This window comes from Chlorocebus sabaeus, chromosome 23 (assembly GCF_047675955.1).
Source record: "Chlorocebus sabaeus isolate Y175 chromosome 23, mChlSab1.0.hap1, whole genome shotgun sequence".
NCBI lineage: Eukaryota > Metazoa > Chordata > Mammalia > Primates > Cercopithecidae > Chlorocebus > Chlorocebus sabaeus.
In genome coordinates, this window is record NC_132926.1 from 42,791,543 (window position 1) to 42,817,170 (window position 25,628).

At 43.8% G+C, this 25,628-nt stretch overlaps 1 protein-coding gene across 2 annotated transcripts in view; it reads right to left on the minus strand.

The window, feature by feature from the left end:
• Positions 1-25,628, minus strand: part of PAIP2 (poly(A) binding protein interacting protein 2) — a 30,143-nt gene that overhangs the window by 3,187 nt on the left and 1,328 nt on the right. Inside the window, exons 2-4 of one of the 2 annotated variants that reach the window (XM_073010664.1) lie at positions 10,225-10,321; positions 3,244-3,407; positions 2,423-2,602 (exon numbers count right to left, since the gene is read on the minus strand). In XM_073010664.1, the coding sequence (XP_072866765.1) occupies positions 2,423-2,602; positions 3,244-3,381 (318 nt within the window). In that variant the 5' untranslated portion in view covers positions 3,382-3,407; positions 10,225-10,321. The remainder of the gene's footprint in view (positions 1-2,422; positions 2,603-3,243; positions 3,408-10,224; positions 10,322-25,628) is intronic. The other variant, XM_008014624.3, reaches the window with a different exon arrangement.

Consider the following 25,628-nt stretch of genomic DNA (forward strand, 5'->3'; position numbering starts at 1 on the left):
TTTTAGTTTCGTAATTTATACATAGCAGTTTCTTTGGACAGGATATATTCTCCCTTCCAGCAAGGGAAATAATGTATCTATACTTTAAAAGTGTGAAATTTAAGGAAAAAAAGCAGCATTTCCTGTTTTCTTTGAGACAGTGACTCGCTCTGTTGCTCAGACTGGAGGGCAGTGGCACAATCACAGCTCACTGCAGCATCGGCCTCCTGGGCTCAAATGATCCTCTAGCCTCTGCCTCCCGAATACCTGGGACCACAGGCCGGTGCCACCATACTCAGCTAACTTAAACTTTTTGTAGAAATAGGGTCTCCCTTTGTTGCCCTGGCTAGTCTTGAACTCCAAAGTGATCCTCTCACTTTGGCCTCCCAAGGTGATGGGATTACAGGCATGAGCCACCATATCCAGGCACAGTGTTCTTAAATGAACTATCTTTTGGGAGCGACAGAAGAATAAGAATGAAACAAAGTAGTATCACATAGACTAAGAACCAACCAGCTTCTGTACTATGGAATTATACTGGGTCCAGATTAAAGCTATATATTATACTCAGCCAAGAGTGTTACTCTGCAGGGTAACTGGGATTATTTACGGTGACTAATGTAGCCGTAAGTCATCATACCCTACAGACTATTCAGATCATACGGCTGCTCAAATGGGTTACCATCACTTACTGCAACAAAGGCTATACCACAATGTAAACTTCAGTGCTCTCTATACCATCCCTTAGAAGAATGTTTTCCAAATGCCCAACTCAGGCAGGTTGGCTGTATAATAAATCCTCTGTAGTACTTTTAAAAAATTAACATGCCCAGACAACTGAGCATGTTGGGATGCAAGTAAAGAACTGGTTTTTGTATTTAATGCTTCATAGGTAATTACAGTGTATAGATTAGTTCAGTGGACCCAGTCAGTTCTCACTAGTGCTAATGTTTAGTTATAACAATTTTCCCTGCTTCCCCAATTTTTCTTTTTCTTTTTCTTTTTTTTTTTTTTTTTTGAGAAGTCTCACTCCGTCTCTCAGGCTGGAGTGCAACAATGCCATCCTGGCTCACTGCCACCTCCACTCCCTAGATTCATGCGATTCTCCTGCCTTAGCCTCCCGAGTAGCTGGGATTATAGGCATGTGCCACCAGGCCCAGCTAATTTTTGTATTTTTAGTAGAGATGGGGTTTCACCATGTTGGTCAGGCGGGTCTCGAACTCTTGACCTTGTGATCCACATGCCTCAGCCTCCCAAAGTGTTGGGATTACAGGCATGAGCCACTGAGCCCAGCCAAAACAAGATTAAAGAGCAAAACTTCTCCATCAAGCTACTTTTGTATAGGCAAGTAACATGATAATATTGTGTGTGTTTTTAAATTATTAATTCTTTAGGACATTTAAGTACCCTAGGGCAACATCAGGACTAAAAGCAGGGGCTAGAAGTCCATTTAAGACTAGCTCCACAGTGTTGCCAGAAGTGATTCCATGTCATGAGACTCTGCTTCCATCGTAAAAAGCAGCACAATTTCTTTTTCCTTTTTTTTTTTTTTTTTGAGACAGAGTCTTACTCTGTCACCCAGGCTGGAGTGTAGTGGCGCGATCTCGGATCACTGCAACCTCTGCCTTCCAGGTTGAAGCAATTCTCCTGCCTCAGCCTCCCAAGTAGCTGGAACTACAGGTGCCTGCCACCATGTCCAGCTAATTTTTGTATTTTTTTTTCTTTTTTTTTTTTTGAGTCAAGAGTCACTCTGTTGCCCAGGCTGGAGTGCAATGGTGCCATCTCCACTCACTGCAACCTCCGCCTCCCAGGTTCAAGTAATTCTCCTGCCTCAGCCTCCTGAGCAGCTGAGATTACAGGCATGCACCACCAACCCAGCTAATTTTTGTATTTTTAGTAGAGATGGGGTTTCACTACGTTGGCCAGGCTGGTCTTGAACTCCCAACCTCAGGTGATCCACCCACTCGGCCTCCCAAAGTGCTGCGATTAAAGGCATGAGCCACCATGCCCAGCCAATTTTTACATTTTTTATTTATTTATTTTAATGGAGTTTCGCTCTTGTTGCCCAGGCTGGAGTGCAATGGTGCGACCTCGGCTCGCCGCAACTTCCATCTGCCAGGTTCAAGAGATTCTCCTGCCTCAGCCTCTTGAGTAGCTGGGATCACAGGCATGTGCTACCATGCCTGGCTAATTTTGCATTTTTAGTAGAGATGGGGTTTCTCCATGTTGGTCAGGCTGGTCTCAAACTCCTGACCTCAAGTCAACCACCAGCCTTGGCCTCCCAAAGTGCTGGGATTAACAGGCGTGAGTCACCATGCCCAGCCAGAAGCAGCACAATTTCTGAAGGGGAAAAAGATGCAGAATTCTTAAATAGATGGGAACTGGCTTTTCCACTTATGCAAAAGTTGCACTAGGTCTTAAAAGATGAAAAATAAGTTTTTACCACAAGATCTTCCAGAGAAGAGCCATCACTGATAACAAGGTCATTAAACTGGTCTTGGATTTGGTCCATAGTTTGTGGGAGATCTCGAGCTGGAATAAACCATTCATGCTCTTCTTCCTCTTCCAGCATTTCTTGGAAACAGCGTTCAATAAATTCTTCTTCCCATAACTCCTCTTCTATCTAGATTTGTAATAAAGGATAATTTGTAGCACACTTGGTAGATATCACTAGGAATGGCTTAAAATATCTGGAACTAAACCATTTAAAGGCACAAGGTCACACTTTCTTTTCTGCTTCTGTGCTAAGGAAAAAAAATGCTTACCATAATGACCTGCGAAGATCTGTTTAGGGTTTTTCTGTTTTTACTTTTATTAGTAGAATATTCTTTTTTCCATTGAGAGTGGCAGGGAAGAAGTAAAAAGAGATGCCTGTCTCTTTTTTCTGTGCCTGTCTACTCCTGACTCCTAAATTCTCTTGACTTTCACAGTAACACAGCAATCTGACTGGCGTAAGGCAGTGGTTTCCAAATCTGATTGCTCACTGGAATCATCTGGGAGCTTTGAATAAGTTTTCCATGGTTCCACCCTCATCCTCCTGATTCAGAATCTCTAGGGTGGGACCCTGAAACAAGCTCCCCAGGTTATTTCCATAAGCAGTTAAGCCTGGTAGTAATCAGCAGCCAAATTAAGTAGGAGTGGTGGCACATCAATCTACATACTTCATACATATAGGACAAGATAAACACATTTCACGGACAAGTACAATCATATTGAGGGCCAGAATGGACTATGAAAAAGAACATGTTTGTACAAAAAACTAACTTGTCTATTGAATTCTTCTTCATTTTCCATCCACATGTACTCTGCAAATGGATTGTCATCTTCATGAGAATGACCGTTAATAATCACATCTTCATTGATGATGCTTGGGCTAGTACTGCTGCGACTTGGATCTTTCATGGCTGATGTTGGTTGTCGTTTTTAACCTTAAAAGAACAACAACACAGTTAATTTACTTATTTATTCAGGGTTTTTTCTTTTTGAGACAAGGTTTCACTCCTTCATCCAGGCTGGAGTGCAGTGGTGTGATCATGGCTCACCACAGCCTTGATCTCTTGCCTCAGCCTCCCAAGTAACTGGGACTACAGGTGTGCACCACCACACCACCCAGCTGAATTTTTTTTATTTTTTTGTAGAAACAAGGTCTGTGTTACCCAGGCTGGTCTCGAATTTCTGGGCTCAAGTGATCCTCCCCACCTCAACCTCTCAAAGTGCTGGGATTATATGCATGCGCCACCGGGCCCAGCTGATTCTTTCAGTTCTTAATGAGCATCTGTTTATTAGTAGGCATCATGAATAGGTGTTAGAGGCAGATGATACACGGTAAGCTGCACAATTGGAAAGCTTCATATTTTTTTTCCAAATGATTGTAATGTTGTAATAGGAGAGGATAGCCTAAAACATCTAATGTTTTCCTTTTTGTTGGTTTTTTTTTTTTTTTTTTGAGATGGAGTTTCACTCTGTCACCAAGGCTGGAATGCACTGGCATGATCTTGGTTCACTGCCACCTCAACTGCCCAGGTTTAAGCAATTCTCCCACCCCAGCCTCCCAAGTAGCTGGGATTACAGGCACGTGCTACCATGCCCAGCTAATTTTTTGTATCTTTTTTTTTTTTTTTTTTTGAGACGGAGTCTCGCTGTGTCTCCCAGGCTGGAGTGCAGTGGCGCAATCTCGGCTCACTGCAAGCTCCGCCTCCTGGGTTCACGCCATTCTCCCGCCTCAGCCTCCCAAGTAGCTGGGACTACAGGCGCCCGCCACCACGCCCAGCTAGTTTTTTTTTTGTATTTTTAGTAGAGACGGGGTTTCACCATGTTAGCCAGGATAGTCTCGATCTCCTGACCTCGTGATCCACCCGCCTCGGCCTCCCAAAGTGCTGGGATTACAGGCTTGAGCCACCGCGCCCGGCCAATTTTTTGTATCTTTAGTAGAGACGGAGTTTCACCATGTTGGCCAGGCTGGTCTTGAACTCCTGACCTCAGATGATCTGCCTGCCTTGGCCTCCCAAAGTGCTGGGATTACAGGTGTGCACCACCGTGCCTGGCCACATCTAATGTTTTCTGATAACGAAATGAAGTACATCAGTTGCTTACATGGGACTCTCCAAACCATCCAATTTATATTTTATATTACATATCACTCGCTTTATAAAGCAAGCATGGTCGGCCGGGAACAGTGGCTCATGCCTATAATTCCGACACTTTGGGAGGCCCGGGCAGGTGAATCATTTAAGGTCAGGAGTTTGAGACCAGCCTAACATGGTGAAACCCTGTCTCTACTAAAAATATAAAAAAGGTCAGGGGCAGTGGCTCATGCCTGTAATCTCAGCACTTTGGAAGGCCGAGGCGGGTGGATCACCTGAGGTCAGGAGTTCAAGACCAGCTTGACCAACATGGTGAATCCCTGTCTCTACTAAAACTACAAAATTAGCTGGGGTGGTGGTGCATGCCTGTAATCCCAGCTACTCGGGTGGCTGAGGCAGGAGAATCGCTTGACCTGGGAGGCAGACGTTGTGGTGAGCCGAGATCGAGCCATTGCACTCCATCCTGGGCAAAAAGAGTGAAACTCCATCTCAAAAAAAAAAAAAAACTAAAAATGAAAAAATTAGCTGGGCATGGTGGCACATGCCTGTAGTCCCAGCTACTCAGGAGGCTGAGGTGGGAGAATCACTTGAACCCAGGAGGTGGAGGTTGCAGCGAGCCAAGATCGCACCACTGCACTCCAGCCCAGGCAACAGAGTGAAACTCCACCTCAAACAACCACCGCCACCACCACCAGCACCGCCGCCGCCGCCGCCGCCACACACAGTCTGGAAGACTGAGTCACCAAGTCATCAAGTGATTAAATGATGAAGAGCAAATTCAGTTTTTAAAAACTGACTTCAAAAAGTCCAGGGATTGAAAGTGAAAACAGATTTTTTTTTTTTTTTTTTGAGACAGAGTCTTGCTCTGTCGCCCAGGCTGGAGTGCAGTGGTGCGATCTTGGCTCGCTGCAAGCTCTGCCTCCCAGGTTCACGCCATTCTCCTGCCTCAGCCTCCCGAGTAGCTGGGACTACAGGCGTCTGCCACCAGGCCCAGCTAATTTTTTGTACTGTTTTAGTAGAGACGGGTTTTCACTGTGTTAGCCAGGATGGTCTCGATCTCCTGACCTCGTGATCCGCCCGCCTCGGCCTCCCAAAGTGCTAGGATTACAGACGTGAGCCACCATGCCTGGCCTAAAACAAACAGATTTTTAATAACCTCTCAGGTTCTTCAGGTATAGTTCTGATCTCTCCTTCATAGCCCATTCTGTGTCTGCTTTTTCTCTAGGTCCATGTCAAGTTCTGCCATGTCTGGATTTTCTCACTGTACAGTGAATTTCAGGCATCTAGTATCCGTTTTTTTTTTTGAGACAGGGTCTCATTGTGTCACCTAGACTGGAGTGCAGCAACCTCCGCCTCCCAGGCTCAAGCAATTCTCCTGCCTTAGCCTCCAGAGTAGCTAGGATTAGAGGCGTGTGCCATTATCACGCGGCTAACTTTTGTATTTTTGTAGAGACTGGGTTTCACCATGTTGGCCAGGCTAATCTTGAACTCAAGACCTCAAATGATCCACCTGTCTTGGCCTCCCAAAGTGCTGGGATTACATGCATGAGTCATCGCGCCCAGCCCAGTATCTTTTCATCTGAGTATAAGTAGTATCAAATACAAGCCTGATGTCTTATACTACTCAATAGCTGATAACATGATCTAACCTAATTGATACATTGCAGGCTAAATGTTTGAAGCACAAGGTTTCACATTCTAAAATATTCCAATTCATTAAGTTTGAAATCGCTAAAAACAGGTTTACATAAAACAATTCACCTGTACGTAAACTCAAGCAGTATTGTGACTTGTGCCAAAGAAAGGTCTAATGAGGTCTGCTTAGTTCAAATTTATCATAATCAAGTAAAATACTAAATCTAAAATCTACTGGAAATATATGTATTTTTTTTCCCTTTGGGATACGTTTCAGGGAAAAGACTAGTCCTATGTGTTGCCTGGCCCTTTAAATTTTATGGATTTACCCTTAAGAGGACATAAGTGTAATAAAAATCCATAGCTGTTCATGTAATATGACAAATACTAGATACGAATGACAATAGGATCACAGTGGTGAAAATTTTAATTGTTGAGAGGTCATCAACTAAAAATTTCTGGGAACTTCTGTCCTAGCTATAATATGTATGTCTACAAAAGAAACGCAGGCTGGGCTCTGTGGCTTACTCCAGTAATTCCAGCATTTTGGGAGGCCAAAGCAGCCGGATTGCTTGAGCCCAAGAGTTCGAAACCAGCCTGGGCAACATAGAGAATCCCATCTATGTACTACAAATACAAAAAACTAGCTGGATGTGGTGGTGCATGCCTATAATCCCAACTATCTGGGAGGCTGAGGCAAGAGAATCACTGGAACCTGGAAGGCAGAGGTTGCAGAGAGGCGAGATCACACCACTGCACTTCAGCCTGGGCAAGAAAGCAAGACCCTGCCTCCAAAAAAGAAAAAAAAAAAAAAAAGAAAGAAAGAAAAAAAGAAAGGCAGACAGAAACAAGCTGGGCACGGCTCCTGCCTGTAATCCCAGCACTTTGGGAGGTTGACAGGGGTGGATCGCTTGAGCCCAGGAGTTTGAGACCAGCGTGGACAATATGGCAAAGCCAGGTCAGTGGTGCATGCCTGCAGTCCCACTTGGGAGGCCAAGGTAGGAGGATCTCCTGAGCCTGGGAGGTAAAGGTGGCAGTGAGCTGAGATAGTGCCACTGCACTCCAGCCTGGGCGGCAGAGCAAGACCCTGTCTCGAAAAACAACAATGCAACCAAACAAAAGAAAGGCAGAAACAGATTCAGAGTTATGTGCTACGGTGATGGTAGAAAGAAAACATGAGGCTGGGCGCAGTGGCTCACGCCTGTAATCCCAGCACTTTGGGAGGCCAAGGTGGGTGGATCACGAGGTCAGGAGTTCAAGACCAGCCTGACCAACAGGGTGAAACTCTGTCTCTTCTTTTTTTTTTTTTTTTTTTTTTTTTTTTTTGAGACGGAGTCTTGCTCTGTATCCCGGGCTGGAGTGCAGTGGCTGGATCTCAGCTCACTGCAAGCTCCGCCTCCCGGGTTTTACGCCATTCTCCTGCCTCAGCCTCCCGAGTAGCTGGGACTACAGGCGCCCGCCACCTCGCCCGGCTAGTTTTTTGTATTTTTAGTAGAGACGGGGTTTCACCGTGTTAGCCAGGATGGTCTTGATCTCCTGACCTCGTGATCCGCCCGTCTCGGCCTCCCAAAGTGCTGGGATTACAGGCTTGAGCCACCGCGCCCGGCCTTGTCTCTTCTTAAAAAATACAAAAATCAGCTGGACATGGTGGTGCATGCCTGTAATCCCAGCTACTTGGAAGGCTGAGGCAGGAGAATCGCTTAATCCCGGGAGGTGGAGGTTGCAGTGAGCCAAGATTGCGCCATTGCACTCCAGCCTGGGTGACAGAGCAAAACTGTGTCAAAAAGAAAAGAAAATATGATAGTATGATTTGTTAGGAAATTGAGGCACTTTAGCAGACAAGACAGAAAAAAGACAATGACTATTATTTTTATCATTAAACTTGGATGAAAAACTGTTTTGATAGCAAGTCTTGACTAAATAATAATCAGTTCCTCTAAAGAAAAAAAGGCTAGGTGTGGTGGCTCACGCCTGTAATCCCAGCACTTTGGGAGGCCAAGGCGGGCGGATCACGAGGTCAGGAGTTCGAGACCAGCCTGGCCAATATGGTGAAACCCCGTCTACTAATAATTAGCTGGATGTGGTGGCACATGCCTGTAATCCCAGCTACTGGGGAGGCTGAGGCAGGAGAATCACTTGAACCTGGGAGGTGGAGGTTGCAGTGTGCCAAGATTGTGCCAATGCACTCTCCAGCCTGGGAGACAGAGTGAGACTCTGTCTTAAAAAAAAAACTTAGCTGGGTGTGGTGGTGCAGGCCTGTGGTCCCAGATACTCAAAAGGGTGAGGTGGGAGGATCACATGAGCCCGAGGTTAAGGCTGCAGACAGCCATGATCGCACGCCATGCATTCCAGCCTGGGCAACAGAGTAAGACCTCATCTCAAAAAAAGAATTTACTATTTTAAAGTGTTTGATTCAGTGGTTTTAACACCACCACCACTACCTAATTCCAGAACATTTTTGCCACCCCAAAAAGAAACTCCATACCCATCTGTAGTTACTCTCTATTTCCCAAGGCCCCCAACAGCAGGCAACCACTAGTCTACTGTCTGTCTCTATAGATTTGCCTATTCTGAACATTGCATATAAATGGAATCATAAAATATGTGTCCTCTTCTCATGTCTGGCTTCTTTCACTTACTACAATGTTTTCAGGGTTCACCTATGTTGTAGCAGGTATCAGCATTTCATTCCTTTTAATTGCAAATAATATTCCATTATATGGAGATACACATTTTGTTTATTTACTGTGATTAATGAACATCTGCGGTTGTTTCCACTTTCTGGCTATAAATATTGCTGTTATCGGTATTTGTGTACAAGTTTTTATATAAGCATATTTTCAGTTCTCTTGAACCCAGTGTGTTCAATGCTAGTCAGTCTTTTAGCTATACATTTTCTTTTTTTTTTTTTGAGATGGAGTCTCACTCTGTCAACCAGGCTGGAGTGCAGTGGCACGATCTCGGCTCACTGCAACTTCCGCCTCCCTGGTTCAAGTGATTCTCCTGCCTCAGCCTTCTGAGTAGCTGGGATTACAGGCGTGCATCACCACGCCCTGCTAAGTTATGTATTTTTAGTAGAGGCGGGGTTTCATCATGTTGGTCAGGCTGATCTCAAACTCCTGACCTTGTGATCCGCCCGCCTCTGCCTCCCAAAGTGCTGGGATTACAGGTGTGTGCCACCACTCCCGGCTCAGCTATACATTTTCAACTGTGACAGAAACAATGAGCAAAAAAGGTAGCTGACTCCCTCCCTACCACCAGACACAATCCTCACTCCAAATCCTTTTCCCAAAAGTAAGCACTGCTAATATTGTATACATTTTTCTTAAAAAGTAAACACATATTCAACAACAGTATTGTATTTAAGGCCCTTACAGTCATCATCTATTTAATACTCACAAAAGTCCTGTGGTTGTAGGGATTATGGCCAAATTCATTTCCATGACAAAGAACTAAGTCTTAAGTAACTTGTTCCAGGTTACACAACTACTGAACAGTGGAGTTGAAATTCAAGTCAAGTAGCCTGACTCTAAAACATGCACCAGGGCCCGCACTTTGGGAGTCTGAGGTGGATCTCCAGACCCAGCTGTTCAAAACCAGCACGGGCAACATAGCGAGACCCCTATCTCTACAAAACTACTAAAAAGAACTGCCAATGCAACGATAAACTTCCAAAGGAATGCTTAAGAAAAAAAAAAAAGTTCAATTCTGGTAAAATACCTCTGTGGTATTTTAAACTACCCTGGTGCCATCTCCCACTTGGAGCTTGGTAAGCCTTGAAGACAACAGCCTGTGTTCTTGGTACAAGTTGGAGGTAGCAATATAAATATTATTTTTATTTTTTTTGAGACGGAGTCTTGCTCTGTTGCCCAGGCTGGGGTGTAGTGGCATAATCTCAGCTCACTGCAACCTCTGCCTCCCAGGTTCAAGCGATTCTCCTTCCTCAGCCTCACGAGTAGCTGGGACTACAGGCATGCGCCACTGCGCCCAGCTAATGCTTGTATTTTTAGTACAGACGTGGTTTCACCTTGTTGGCCAGGATGGTCTCGATCTCTTGACCTCGTGATCCGCCAGCCTCAAGCTCCCAGAGTGTTTGGATTACAGGCGTGAGCCACAGCGCCTGGCTGCAATATAATAAATATTAACAAAGAACTCTGGTTGTTTTGACCTGGCTCCCTGAAGGACTGGCTCAAGAGTTTGCTGTGGGGAGTGGGATGGGGCAGTAGCACACATATTTGTCAAAAACAGTTAAGGGTAAATATAGTAGCAATAACAGGGCAAACAATCAACACAGTAAAAAGCCTGGGAAGAAAGGCTGGTGAAGGAGATGCTTTGAGAGTAAGAGCTTTGAAAAGCTCCCACATATTCTGGTAGTCCTAGAAAGCCATGGGCATGTCAGTGCTGAGCAGATACTCAGAAAAGACCTGAAAAGGCCCTAAGTTTTCACCTCTGGCTGAATTTCAGGCTCTGCCCATGCAGCAAGTTAAGGCAAAGGCAGAGTTGTTGAAGGTGTGCCTCAACACATCCACAGGACCCATATGCCAAGACTAGGGGAGTTGCTTTTTGCTTCAAGGCATTTTAAAAAATCTGTCAAATTACTAGCTGACCACTAAGCTAATGGAAGAGAGACTTCAATGGCCACACACAAAAAAATACAAATTTTACTAAACTCTTTCAGAAGAGGTACTAAAATGACAACTACAATAAGTGGCAACAAACCTGGGGAGAATCTAATTTCCAGAATCACCACATTGTATTATTCAAAATGTCATTTTTTTTTCCTTTTTTTTTTGAGACGGAGTCTTGCACTGTCACTCAGGCTGAAGTGCAGTGGCTGGATCTCAGCTCACTGCAACCTCCACCTCCCAGGTTCAAGTGATTCTCCTGCCTCAGCATCCCGAGTCGCTGGGACCAGAGGCGCATGCCAGCACACCTGGCTAATTTTCTGTATATTTTTAGTAGAGACGGAGTTTCACCATGTTGGCTAGGCTGGTCTCGAACTCCTGACATCAAATACTCCACCCACCTTGGCCTCTCTCTCAAAGTGTTGGGATTACAGGCGTGAGTCACCGTGCCCAGCCCACAATGTCATTTTCAACAAAAAGTATGAGACATGCAAAGAAAAATGTATGACTCATACACAGGCAAAAAATAAATTAATAGAAACTGTCCCCAAGGGAGCCCAGATATTAGATTAGACAAAGACTTTATTTATTTATTATTTTTGAGGAGGAGTTTTTTGCTCTTTTTGCTCAGGCTTGGCGTATAATGGCGTGATCTTGGCTCACTGCAACCTCTACCTCCTGGGTTCAAGTGATTCTCCTGCCTCAGCCTCCCGAGTGGCTGGGATTACAGGTGCACGCCACCATGCCTGGCTAATTTTTGTACTTTTAGTAGCGATGGGGTTTTGCCATGTTGGTCAGGCTAGTCTCGAACTCCTGACCTCGTGATCCGCCTGCCTCGGCCTCCCAAAGTGCTGGTATTACAGGCATGAGCCACCATGACCGGCCGACTTTATTTATTTAATGTATTGTTTTTGAGACAGAGTTTTGCTTTGTCACCCAGGCTGAAGTGCAATGGCATGATCTCAAGTTCATTGCCCCCTGGGTTCAAGTGATTCTCCTGCCTCAACCTGCCAAGTAGCTGGGATCACAGGCACCTACAACCATGTCTGGCTAATTTTTGTAGTTTTTAGTAGAGATGGGGTTTTCACCATGTTGACCAGCCTGGTCTCAAACTCCTGACCTCAGGTGCCTCCCAAAGTGCTGGGATTACAGGTGTGAGCCACCGCACCCAGCCTATTTATTTATTTATTTATTTTTTGAGACAGAGTCTCCCTGTGTTGCCCAGGCTGGAGTGCAGTGGCTTGATTTTGGCTCACTGCAACCTCTGCCTCCCAGGTTCAAGCGATTCTCCTTCCTCAGTCTCCCAAGTAGCTGGTCATTACAGGCGCCTGCCACCACACCCAGCTAATTTTTGTATTATTTTAGTAGAGACAGGGTTTCACCATGTTGGCCAGGCTGGTCTCGAACTCCTGACCTCAGGTGATCTGCCCGCATCAGCCTCCTAAAGTGCCACTGTGCCTGGTCAAAGACTTCAAATCAAGTACATTAAATACGTTAAAAGAGCTAAAGGAAACCATGTAGAAAAAATAAAAGGAACCATAGAATGATGTCTCACCAAATAGAGAATATCAATAGAGACAAATAATGGGCTGCGGTGGCTCACGCCTGTTATTCCAGCACTTTGAGAGGCCAAGGCAGGCAGATATCTGACGTCAGGAGTTCGAGACCAGCCTGGACAACATGGTGAAACCCCGTCTCTACTAAAAATTCAAAAAATTTAGCCAGACATGGGGGTGAGTGCCTGTAATCCCAACTACTTGGGAGGCTGAGGCAGGAGAATAGTTTGTACCCAAGAAGTGGACATTGCAGTGAGCAGAGATCGTACCACTGCACTCCAGCCTGGGCAAGGCAACAAGAGTGAAAACTCTGTCTCCAAAATAAATAAATAAATAAATAAATAAGTAAAATTAAAAAAAAAAAAAAAGAGAGACAAATAGAAATTCTAGAGTTTAAAAGTACAACTGGGCCAGGTGTGGTGGCTCATACCTGTAATCCCAGCACTTTGGGACTCTGGGAGGCCGAGGTAGGAGGATCACAAGGTCAGGAGTTCAAGACCAGCCTGGCCAACATAGTGAAACCCCATTTCTACTAAAAGTACAAAATTTAGTCAGATGTGGTAGCACGTGCCTGTAGTCCCAGCTACTCAGGAGGCTGAGCCAGGAGTATCGCTTGAACCAGGAGGTGGAGGTTGGAAGTTATAGTGAGCTGAGACCATGCCACTGCACTCCAGCCTGGGCAACACAGCAAGACTCCATCTCAAAAAAAAAAAAAAAAAAAAAAGGTACGACTGAAATGAAAAATTTACTAGAGGGGTTCAACAGCAGATACAAGCAGGGAGAAAAAAGAATCAGCGAATTTAAGGAAAGGTCAATTGAGATTTATCCAGTCTGAGAAGCAGAATGAGGAAATGAAGAAAAATGAACAGAACGTAGAGACCCAGGAGACATCGACTGTGCCAAAATTTATATAATGGAATTCCCAGAAGAAGAGAATAGGTCAGAAACATTTGAAGAGATAACAGCCTAAAACTCCCCAAATTTGATAAAAAGACACAAATCTATGTATCTAAGAAGCCCAATTAATCCCAAGTAGGATCAACTCAATATGACCCATACCAATACATAATACAATCGAATTGTTGAAAGACAAAGAGGGCATCTTGAAAACATCAAGAGAAGCAACTCATTACATACAAGGGATCCTCAATAAGATTAACAGCTGATTTCTCACCAGAAACCATGGAGGTCAGAAGGTAACATATTCAAAATGCTGAAAGAAAAACAATCGAACCAAGAATTCTTTATCTGGCAAAACTACCCTTTCAAAAATGAAGGAGAAATTAAGTCATTCCCAGATAAGCAAAAATGGACAGTTTGTCACTAGTAGACCCGTCCTATAAGAAAAGCTAAAGTGAGTCGTGCAGGCTGAAAGAACTCAATAGACATTAAACTGAATCCACACAAAATTAAAATGCCAGTAAAAGTAACTTATACAGGTAGACACAAAAGTCTGTAATAACATATTTTGGCTTATTACTCCTCTTTCTTTCTACATTATTTAAAAGACAAGGCTGGGCACAGTGGCTCATGCCTGTAATCCCAGTACTTTGGGAGGCCGAAGTAGGTGAATCACCTGAGGTCAGTTGATCGAGACCAGCCTGGCCAACATGGCGAAACTCCGTCTCTACTAAAAATACAAAAAAATTAGGTGGGTATGGTGGCAGGCACCTGTAATCTCAGCTACTCGGGAGACTGAGGCAGAACTGCTGGAACCCAGGAGGCAGAGGGTACAGTGAGCCGAGACAGTGCCACTGCACTCTATCCCAGGCCAACAACATTGAGACTCTGTCTCACACACACACAAAAAAAGACAAACGCATAATACAAGAATTATAAATCTATGTTAAAGGGCATACAATGTATAAACATGTATTTTGTAGTAACAAATTACAAAATACATGTAATTATTTTGTAATTACAAATGTAATAATGGCAGGGGACACTAAGCTATAGTCTTTTGGATACACTTGAAACTAAGCTGATATTAACGCAAACTGAATTGTTACAAACTAAGAAGTTAATTATAATCTCCAGGGTAACCCTTAAGAAAATAATACACAATAAAAATGTGTACAACAGCTGGGGTATATTATCATCCTATTCAGAAAAAGCCAGAAACAAATGGCTTCAATATCCCAAGAGTCAATGAACTCAAACCTATATATGTTGAGGGTCTTCCCTGAGAGAATGTCTTTCTCCAGAACAAAAATAATTAAAACTTAGAAGAAATGCTGGACACACAAAATAAGGAACTAATTTGCTTGAATGACCTTTAAGGACCGAAAGCACGTAATGACTTAATACAATAAAAAAACAAACTCTGGTACAAATAAGTCACAGAGGAAAACAAAAACACAAAACTGAGAAGTCGACTATAGTCATCTGTTACTTTTGTTTTTTTTTGAGACGGAGTTTCGCTCTTGTTGCCCAGGCTGGAGTGCAATGGTGCGATCTCAGCTCACCACAACCTCCACCTCCTGGGTTCAAGCGATTCTCCTGCCTCAGCCTCCTGAATAGCTGGGATTACAGGAATGCGCCACAATGCCTGGCTAATTTTGTATTTTTAGTAGAGACGGAGGTTTCTCCACATTGGTCAGGCCTGTCTCAAAACTCCCAACCTCAGGTGATCCACCCGCTTTGGCCTCTCAAAGTGCAGGATTACAGACAGGCGTGAGCTACCATGCCGACCTCATCTGTTACTATCTTATCTTTGGCTCATGCCTCTTTCTGACTGCTATACCACTGGCATGCAGGCTGGGCATGGTGGCTCACGTCTCTAATCCCAGCACTTCAGGAGGCTGAGGCAGGCAGATCACCTGAGGTCGGGAGTTTGAGACCAGCCTGACCAACATGGAGAAACCCCATCTCTACTAAAAACACAAAATTAGTCGGGTGTGGTGGTGCATGCCTGTAATCACAACTACTGGAGAGGTTGAGGCAGGAGAATCACTTGAACCCAGGAGGCTGAGTCTGCCGTGAGCCGAGATCGTTCCATTGCATTCCAGCCTGGGAAAAAAAAGGCAAAACTCCGTCTCAAAAACAAAACAAAACAAAAAAAACAAAAAAAACCTGGCAGGAATTAACCAAGAAAGCCAATAATTTTTCCCCAGGTTTCTTACATCCTGTATTTGTTTCAAGGCATATTATGCTTTAAAACCCTAAAACTGTCAGAAAATATATCAAAAATAAAAAAGATCAGTATTAACCTCATGCAAAGGAGATAACACGTTTTGATAACACAGCAAGACTAACTCAGAAAGAGTAGTTTAATGTATCTAGTAGTCATTAAAATATATGTAAATCAGATTTTCCTAGTGAAAATCACAAAATAAGTGTGGAGTACCTCTTACCCAAAATGCTTAGAACCAGAAGTGTTTTGGGTTTTTTTCAGATTTTGGAATACTGTATTATACTTGCAGTTGAGCATCCCAAATCTGAAATTCTGTGTCATGTTGGCATTCAAAAAGTTCTGGACTTTGGAACAGTTCAGATATCAAATTTTCAAATCGGGATGCTCAATCTGACATAAACAGTAATTTTTCACTTTATGCTTTCAGTATTCATTTGAAAATTTTTGGACAGCGGGGTCTTTGCACAAATTTAGGATCAATTTTGTTAGGAACGCAAGCATTGAAGTGCAGGCTGATGCGGGAGGATCACTTGGGATCAGGAATTCAAGATCAGTGTGGGAAACATACCAAGACCCCATCTATACAAAAAACATTTTAAATTAGCTGGGCATGGTGGTGTGCACCTGTAGATCCAATTACTTGGAAAGCTGAGACAGGAGGATTACTTGAACCATGATTGCACCATTGCACTCCAGCCTGGGTGATAGAGCAAGACCCCATCTCTCAAAAAAAAAAAGTGACAGGGATGAATGTAAAAAGTACATGCTACCTACAAAAAAAGAAAAAAAAAAGAAAAAAAAAGTTAGGTGTACAAATGTCTAAAGTGTATATATTTTTTCCCTCTCCATCTCTGATCCTATCATAGAGGTAATTCATCAATGTTAACAGCTTAATATGTATCCTTTCATAATTCTTTGTTTATATAAACATGCATAAAACATTTCTGTATTTTAACAGAATTATACTAAATATATTACATAAAATCTTCCCTAGTCAACAGGTATTGGTATACTTCACTTTTTTTTTTGAGACGAGTCTCGCTCTGTCGCCCAGGCTGGAGTGCAGTAGCCAGATCTCAGATCACTGCAAGCTCCGCCTCCCGGGTTTACGCCATTCTCCTGCCTCAGCCTCCCGAGTAGCTGGGACTACAGGCGCCCGCCACCTCGCCCGGCTAGTTTTTTGTACTTTTCAGTAGAGACGGGGTTTCACCGTGTTAGCCAGGATGGTCTCGATCTCCTGACCTCGTGATCCGCCTGTCTCGGCCCCCCAAAGTGCTGGGATTACAGGCTTGAGCCATCGTGCCCGGCCTTAGTTTTTCTGTATTTTTCAGTAGAGATGGGGTTTCACCTTGTTAGCCAGGATGGTCTCGATCTACTGACCTCGTGATCCACCCGTCTCGGCCTCCCAAAGTGCTGGGATTACAGGCTTGAGCCTCCGCACCTGGCCTACTTCACTTTTTAATGGATACAACACCACTTACTCAACTGCCCCCTTCTGATATACACTTACGCTCCCCACTTTTTGCCATTACACACAATCCTGCTATGATCACTCTTTTTTTTTTTTTTTTTAGTAGAGACAAGGTAAGAGTGCTTCCTATAGGATATATTCCTGTAAGTGGGAATAACTGTGTAAAGGGCCATGTGTAACTGTAAGAGATGACAAATTATTTATAAAAATGTGGCAATATGCATTCCTATTATACTATTTGGGTGCATCCCTTCTGCTGTATCTTCAACAATTCCAGATATTATATATGTATTGTATTTTATTTTTGCCATCAGATGAGCTAAATATGACATTTGTTTTCCTTTACAGCTTCTGGAAAGTCTTTTTCCACAATGAGATTACATTTCCTGTATTTTCCCTCAATATTTTTATAGTTTCAAGTTTTTACATTTAAATCTTTAGTTCATGTAAACATTTGAGTTGTGAAGGATCTATATTTTTCCATATAAATTACATCATCCCCCACCAATGAAAGCTTATTCCTCATGTTTATCATAATTAAATTCCCATGTCTGTATCTATTCTGAGATTCTTTATTCCGTAATTGTGTATTTCTATACCAATATCAAAAAATGAAAGAGTACAAGGAACACAAACCTTTCATCTAGATTCATCAAACAGCCTTTTGCCTGTTTTCTCTATTTTTTTTTTTGCTTAACCATTTGAGAAGTTGCAGGCATGATCTTTCAACCTCAACTATTTCAATTTTTTTATTTTTATTTTATTTTATTTTTTTTGAGACAGTGTCTCACTCTGTCACCCAGGCTGAAATGCAGTGGCACGATCTCGGCTCACTGCAACCTCCACCTCCCAAGTTTAAGTGCTTCTCCTGTCTCAGGCTCCTGAGTAGCTGGGACTACAGGCACATGCCACCACGACCCACTAATTTTTGCATTTTTAGTAGACATGGGGTTTTGCCATGTTGGCCAGGCTGGTCTCGAACTCCTGACCTTGTGATCCATCTGCCTCGGCCTCCCAAAGTGCTGGGATTACAGGTGTGAGCCACCACACCTGGCCTGTGATTTCTATTTCTAAAGTACAAGAATGATGTATATATATTACACTCATCTTTTTTACTTCATCTGTTCAATTCTGAAAGTGGTTTATCCAAGTCCTCCACTACAGTAGACAGAATATGTGACCCAGTCTGAGAATTGTTGTCTCATAAGGAACTTTTTTTTTTTTTTTTTTTTGAGACAGAGTTTCACTCTTATTGCCCAGCCTGGAGTGCAATGGCACGATCTCAGCTCACCACAACCTCCGCCTCCCAGGTTCAAGAGATTCTCCTGCCTCAGTCTCCCGAGTAGCTGGGATTACAGGCATGCGCCACCATGCCCAGCTAATTTTTGTATTTTTAGGAGAGACGAGGTTTCTTCATGTTAGTCAGGCTGGTCTCGAACTCCTGACCTCAGGTGATCCACCCACCTTGGCCTCCCAAAGTGCTGGGGTTACAGGCGTGAGTAACCCCAGCACTTTTTTTTTGAGATGGAGTCTCGCTTTGATGCCCAGGCTGGAGTGCAGTGGCGCAATTTCAGCTCACTGCAATCTCTGCCTCCTGGGTTCAAGCAATTCTCCTGTCTCAGCCTCCAGAGTAGCTGGGATTATAGGCCCCCGCCACCACACCTGGCTTTTCTTATTTTTATTTTTATTATTATTTTTTGAGATGGAGTCTCGCTCTGTCACCAGGCTGGAGTGTAGTGGCGCATTTCAGCTCACTGCAACCTCTGCCTCCCCAGTTCAAGTTATTCTCCTGCCTCAGCCTCCCGAGTAGCTGGGATCACAGGTGCGTGCCGCCACGTCCAGCTAAATTTTGTATTTTTAGTAGAGATGGGGTTTCACCATGTTGGCCAGGATGGTCTCGATCTCTTGACTTCGTGATCCGCCTGCCTCGGCCTCCCAAAGTGCTAGGATCACAGGCATGAGTGACTGTGCCCGGCCTTTTGTATTTTTAATAGAGACCGGGTTTCACCATGTTGGCCAGGCTGGTCTCGAACTCCTGACCTTGTGATCCGCCTGCCTCAGCCTCCCAAAGTGCTGGGATTACAGGCGTGAGACACCCTGCCCAGCCAGGAATTAACATTTTTGATAACTGATACTTTGTCTTACGTCTTTCACCATAATTTCATGTTTATTTTTCTTATGCTTTTTCAAATGTTCTATTAACTATTTCTTTCCTATGGTGTTTATTCTCCTACACTTAATAGCTTTAACTATTTTCCTAACAATTAAAAACGTACTCCAAGAGCGGGAGGCAGTGGCTCATGCCTGTAATCCCAGCACTTTGGGAGGCTGAGGCGGGTGGATCACAAGGTCAGGAGATCGAGACCATCCTGGCCAACATGGTGAAACCTGGTCTCCATTAAAAATACAAAAATTAGCCAGGCGTGGTGGTGTATGCCTGTAGTCCCAGCTACTCAGGAGACTGAGGCAGGAGAATTGCTTGAACCCGGGAGGTGGAGGTTGCAGTGAGCTAAGATCACACCACTGTACTCCAGCCTGGGCAACAGAGCAACACTCCATCTCAGAGAAAACAAACAACAACAAAAAACAACTCTATACACCCATTTAGAATGCCTTTCCTTCTCCAATATACCCAACCCAATGCCTGCTCTGAGCCAAGGCAAGCCCTTTAAAATTATTTTACTTACACACTTCTTCCCTCCCAATCTTCAGTTTTGTGGAATTTAGCACTGGTAGATTCCTACTATTAGGTTTTCTCTTACTATATGTTTTAAAATAATTTTTGAATTGAATACTTGACACTTCACATTATTATCCATTTATATTTTACTAAATTCATCACTCAGGACAGGCACGGTGGCTCACACTTGTAATCCCAGCACTTTGGGAGGCCAAGACGGGCAGATCACCTGAGGTCAGGAGTTCAAGACCAGCCTGGCCAACATGGCAAAACCCTGTCTCTACCAAAAATACAAAAATTAGCTGGGTGTGGTGGCGGGCACCTGTAATCCCAGCTACTGGGGAGGCTGAGGCAAGAGAATTGCTAGAACCTGGGAGGTGGAGGTTGCAGTGAGCAGAGACTGCGCCCTGTACTTCAGTTTAGGCAATAAGAGCAAAACTCTGACTAAAAAAAAAAAAAAAAAAAAAAAAGATACAAAAATTAGCCTGGTGTGGCCGCGTGCAGTGGCTCACGCTTGTAATCCCAGCACTTTGGGAGGCCGAGACGGGCAGATCACGGGGTAAGGAGATCTAGACCATCCTGGTTAACACGGTGAAACCCCATCTCTACTAAAAATACAAAAAAAATTAGCCAGGAGTTGTGGTGGGCACCTGCAGTCCCAGCTACTCGGGAGGCTGACGCAGGAGAATGGCGTGAACCCGGGAGGTGGAGCTTGCAGTGAGCCGAGACCATGCCACTGCACTCCAGCTGGGGCAACAGAGCAAGACTCTGTCTCAAAAAAAAAAAAAAAAAAAAAAAAAAAATTAGCTGGGCATGGTGGTGCTCCCTTGTAGTCCCAGCTACTCAGAAGGCTAAGGCAGGAGAATTGCTTGAGTTTGGGAGGCAGAGGCTGCAGTGAGCCAAGATCACGCCACTGCACTTCAGCCCGGGTGACACAGCAAGACCCTGTCTCAAAAACAAGAATAAATAAATTCATCACTCATAATTGTTTCTTTTTGACATGGAGTCTCACTCTGTTGCCCAGGTTGAAGTGCAGCTGCACGATCTCGGTTCACTGCAACCTCTGCCTCCCGAGTAGCTGGGATTACAAGCGTGTAACACCATGCCTGGCTAATTTATGTATTTTTAGTAGAGATGGGGTTTCACCATGTTGGCCAGGCTCATCTCGAACTCCTGACCTCAGGTGATCAGCCCACCTCAGCCTCCTGAAGTGCTGGGATTACAGATATCTGCCACCATGCCGGCCACTCATAATTGTTTCTTATACTCATCATCTTCCCCTAACTTCCTATCTTTGTAAAATAGTTCCAAAGGCTACCTGAGGATTTATCATTCTAAGCCAGTGTCCAAAATATCTTTTGTCTTCATGTTTGAATAAAAATGTTAGTTGTATGGCCTGGTGCAGTGGCTCAGGCCTGTAATCCCACCACTTTGGGAGGCTGAGGTGGGTGGATCATTTGAGGTCAGAAGTTCTACAAAAGCCTGGCCAACATGGTGAAACCCTGCCTCTACTAAAAATACAAAAATTAGCCGGGCATGGTGGCAGGCGCTTGTAGTGTCAGCTACTCAGGAGGTTGAGGCAGGAGAATCGCTTGAATCCGGGAGGTGGAGGTAGCAGTGAGCCAAGATCACGCCACTGCACTCCAGCCTGGGCGACAGAGAGCAAGATTGTCTCAAAAAAAAAAAAAAAAAAGTTGTAACACCAGTATTTCCATGTAAATGTGCTGGAAAAAAAAAAAAAAATAGCTGTAACAGTATTCTGAGACGTCTGTGCTTCCTGTCAATAATCTATTGTCAATAATTCCAACTTTCAATGTTCCAGAAAATCAATTTTCTTTCCTTTTAAAAATCCCATTCTAGGCTGGGCGCAGTGGCTCACGCCTATAATCCCAGCATTTTGGGAGGCCAAGGCAGGTGGATCACTTGAGGTGAGGAGCTCGAGAGCAGCCCTGGCCAACGTGGTGAAACCCCATGTCTTCTAATACAAAATATAAGCCAGGTGTGGTGGTGCACAGCTGTAGTCCCAGCTACTCAAGAGGCTGAGGCAGGAGCATTGCTTGAACCTGGGAAGCAGAGGTTGCAGTGAACTGAGATGGTGCAACTGCATTCCAACCTGAGCAACAGAGTGAGACCGCATTTCAAAAAATAAAAATAGGCCAGGCACAGTGGCTCACACCTGTAATCCCAACACTTTGGGAGGCCGAGGGGTGAGGATCACGAGGTCAAGAGATTGAGACCAGCCTGGTCAACATGGTGAAACCCCATCTCTAAAAGTACAAAAATTAGCTGGGCGTGGTGGCGCATGCTTATAGTCCCAGCTACTGGGGAGGCTGAGGCAGCAGAACCACTTTTGGGAGGCGGAGGTTGCAGTGAGCCAAGATTGCACCACTGCACTCCAGCCTGGTGACAAAGCGAATCTCCGTCTCAAAAAACTTAAGTAAAAATTTAAAAATCCTGTTCTAGATGACAGCTTAAGATGTTTAACACTTAAATTCATATATTTCACCAGATTTTGGTTAGGTAAGGGCAATTTTTTCCCAGTACTGCTGCCTGGAAGTCAGCAAACCCTTTCAGTTTATTAACTTAGGGCTTTATTGTGTCTTCAGCTGTTTTCCCTCCTGAAATGCCTCTCAGACATACTGGTTTCCAGCAGCGTCCTTTTACATTGTCTATGGAAGTTTAAAATAAAGAAATCTTTTAGGTTTTACAATCTTTCTCCACTAGTTTCATCTTTTAAGAATTCTCATTAAAATTCAAATACAGTTCTCTTCTGTTTCTTTCATTAATCTGCCTCCATAGGCACCATCTTTTCTCATTCCCTTGGACTCTGTTTTGAACCACTGTGATCCTTATTTGCATATATATATATTTAATCGTATTTTATGCATATAATACGTTTAAGCATACTTCCTTTGGCAGTTAGAGAGGATCGCAAAATTTTTCAATTGGTCTGTTTTCCACTCTGAAGTCTGTGAAAAGCACTGAATTTTTTGTTTTACTATTTGGCGCAATAAGGTAACGATTAAAAACCATGGGGTCTGGGCTAGGGCGGTGGCTCACACCTGTAACCCCAGCACTTTGGGAGGCCAAGGTGGGTGGATCACGAGGTCAGGAGATCGAGACCATCCTGGCTAACACAGTGAAACCCCGTCTCTACTAAAAATACAAAAACAAAAATTAGCTGGGTGTGGTGGTAGGGCCTGTAGTCCCAGCTACTCGAGAGGCTGAGGCAGGAGAATGGTGTGAACCCCGGAGGCGGAGGTTGCAGTGAGCCGAGATTGTGCCACTGCACTACAGCCTGGGTAACAGAGTGAGACTCCATCTCAAAAACAACAACAAAAAACCATGGGCTCTGGAACCAGGCTGCTTTACTGTGTGACTATGGCAAGTTATTTAACCTGAGTCTCGGTTTCCTCATCTGTTACACAGGAATTAATAACTACCTAGTTAGAGAACCTGGCACATAACAATTAGCATTATCTATCTCGGTGATTAAACGTTTAGTTAAAGGTCTCTAGACCAAGGGACAAGGTAAAAATCACAGATCTTAAACCTATCGAGATGAAACAATGTCAAAGAAAAATCCCAAAGTCTACCCTAATCTCAACGGTAGCGTAATAAGGGTAATTAGGTGAGAGCAAGGATGGATCATCCTTACCGATAAAAGCTCCGGTACATTAGAAATGTCACCCAAATTTATACAAACTGATAAAGGAAGCAGAGGCAATTCAAATCCCCCAAACTTGTGCCCCTCCAATATGGTGGCCATCAGCTACATAGATCTATTTAATTAAAATTTAGTTCTTCATTTACACTAGCCACATCTCAAGTGCTCATAACTACACACAGTACCTCATCATTGGACAGCACCACTCTATAAACAATGAAAAAATTAAGAAAAAAGGGAGTTACTGGAACTGAACCTCAGCCTATGTCGAATGCAAACTATTCATGCACCTGTGCAACAGGTGGTCTAGATGACAAAGGCAAAGACTTGGACAACTTTAATTTAGACCACAGTCAGAAGACCTTAGACCACAGAAGACTGTAGGTTCAAATCCCAGCTATGCTACTTAACCAAATTAAAGTACCCTAGACTTGTCACTAAATCACACAGCACCACATAATGGTTAACAGCACACAATCTCTGGACTATGTGGATTCGAATTCCGACTATCATTAGCTATGTGACATTGGGCAAGTTACTTCACATCTCATTTGTTATCTTCATTTTATAGTAGTGCCTATCTTCTAGCTATGTTGTGGATCAAATTAGTTAATATTTGTAAAAGCAATCAGAACAATGCCTGGCATTATTAAGTGTTACATAAATATTTCCTACATAAAAATAATCTCGGCCGGGCGCGGTGGCTCAAGCCTGTAATCCCAGCACTTTGGGAGGCCGAGACGGGCGGATCACGAGGTCAGGAGATCAAGACCATCCTGGCTAACCCGGTGAAACCCCGTCTCTACTAAAAAATACAAAAATCTAGCCGGGTGAGGTGGCGGGCGCCTGTAGTCCCAGCTACTCGGGAGTCTTGAGGCAGGAGAAAGGCGTGAACCCGGGAGGCGGAGCTTGCAGTGAGCTGAGATCCGGCCACTGCACTCCAGCCTGGGCGACAGAGCGAGACTCCGCCTCAAAAAAAAAAAAAAAAAAAAAAATCTCTCAAGCCTCTATTTCCTTAATTCCCAAGTAGGCAAGATAAAACTTGCTCTATTGGGAGGCCGAGGCGGGAGGATCACGAAGTGAGGAGACCGAGACCATCCTGGCTAACACGGTGAAATCCCATCTCTACTAAAAATACAAAAAATTAGCCAGGCGTGGTGGCAAGCACCTGTAGTCCCCACTACTCGGGAGGCGGAGGCAGGAGAATCGCTTGAACCCGGGGAGGCGGAGGTTGCAGTGAGCCGAGATTGTGCCACTGCACTCCAGCACTCTAGCCTGGCGAGACTGAGACTCCATCTCAAAAAAAAAAAAAAAAAAAAGTAAAAAAAAAACTTGCTCTGCCCATTTCACGTTTCATGGTAATGAATGAATAACAGGATGTAAATTACAAGAAAACGTTTTAAAAGCACAAAACGTTATTAGATTACAAGGCAGAGGTCTTGCCTTCCACATTCTTTAATCTCCCACAGTATCAACCAAATTGCTAAGTGTTGATTTAATAAATTTTAAATTTTTCACTAAAACTGGAGCATCACACTCTAGAGTCATAAACGGATAAACCTGAATAAGGTGCAGAGTGCTTAAGGAAAAACCTGCTATAAACTCATTCTGACCCAAAGAGGGTGAAATTACCTCAATTTGAGTTCCTAAGGAACAATATGCACAGCCTTGAATCATTAGAGGAAATCTCCATTCCCTAACCTCCATTCCTTAAAGAAACACAAATGGGCTCTATAGTTCTTGTCAAGTTACCTATCCTGTGATATTTTTTGGTGAAAAACAGTTTTCTTCAAGTTCACAACTGACAAGTGGTATAAACAGACTAATTTTCCCCAAATATCCTGTCTTTCACTAACTGGAAACAATGACAAAAGCAAATAGTGGAGTCTCATTAAAAATTATTATAGAGAACTTTTACTTATTGCAAACCTAACCTATGCCAGATGAAATTTCAAAAGCGACTTAATGAAAATATAAACCAACGTCTGATCTAACTGCTCTAATGAAATCTGAAAAAACAATGCCACCACGTTCCAACATTAGCCAGCACACCCAACATGAGCATCTGCTTTCCGTTGGAATAAACGTCAAAGGCTGTCAACTGATACACCTTCCAAGGCAAATTGGAAGCCAAATTCTTTCTAGAGTTTGGGGTTTTTATGAGTTGATACGGGTGCCAAATCAGAGAAAAGAGAAACAAAAGGAAACAGTTAAGACCCCTTTTAAGAGTAACTAAAAAATATCACTGGTGGCTGCTGCAACAAATGTTTACAAGACATAAGTTCACCACAAGCCTTAT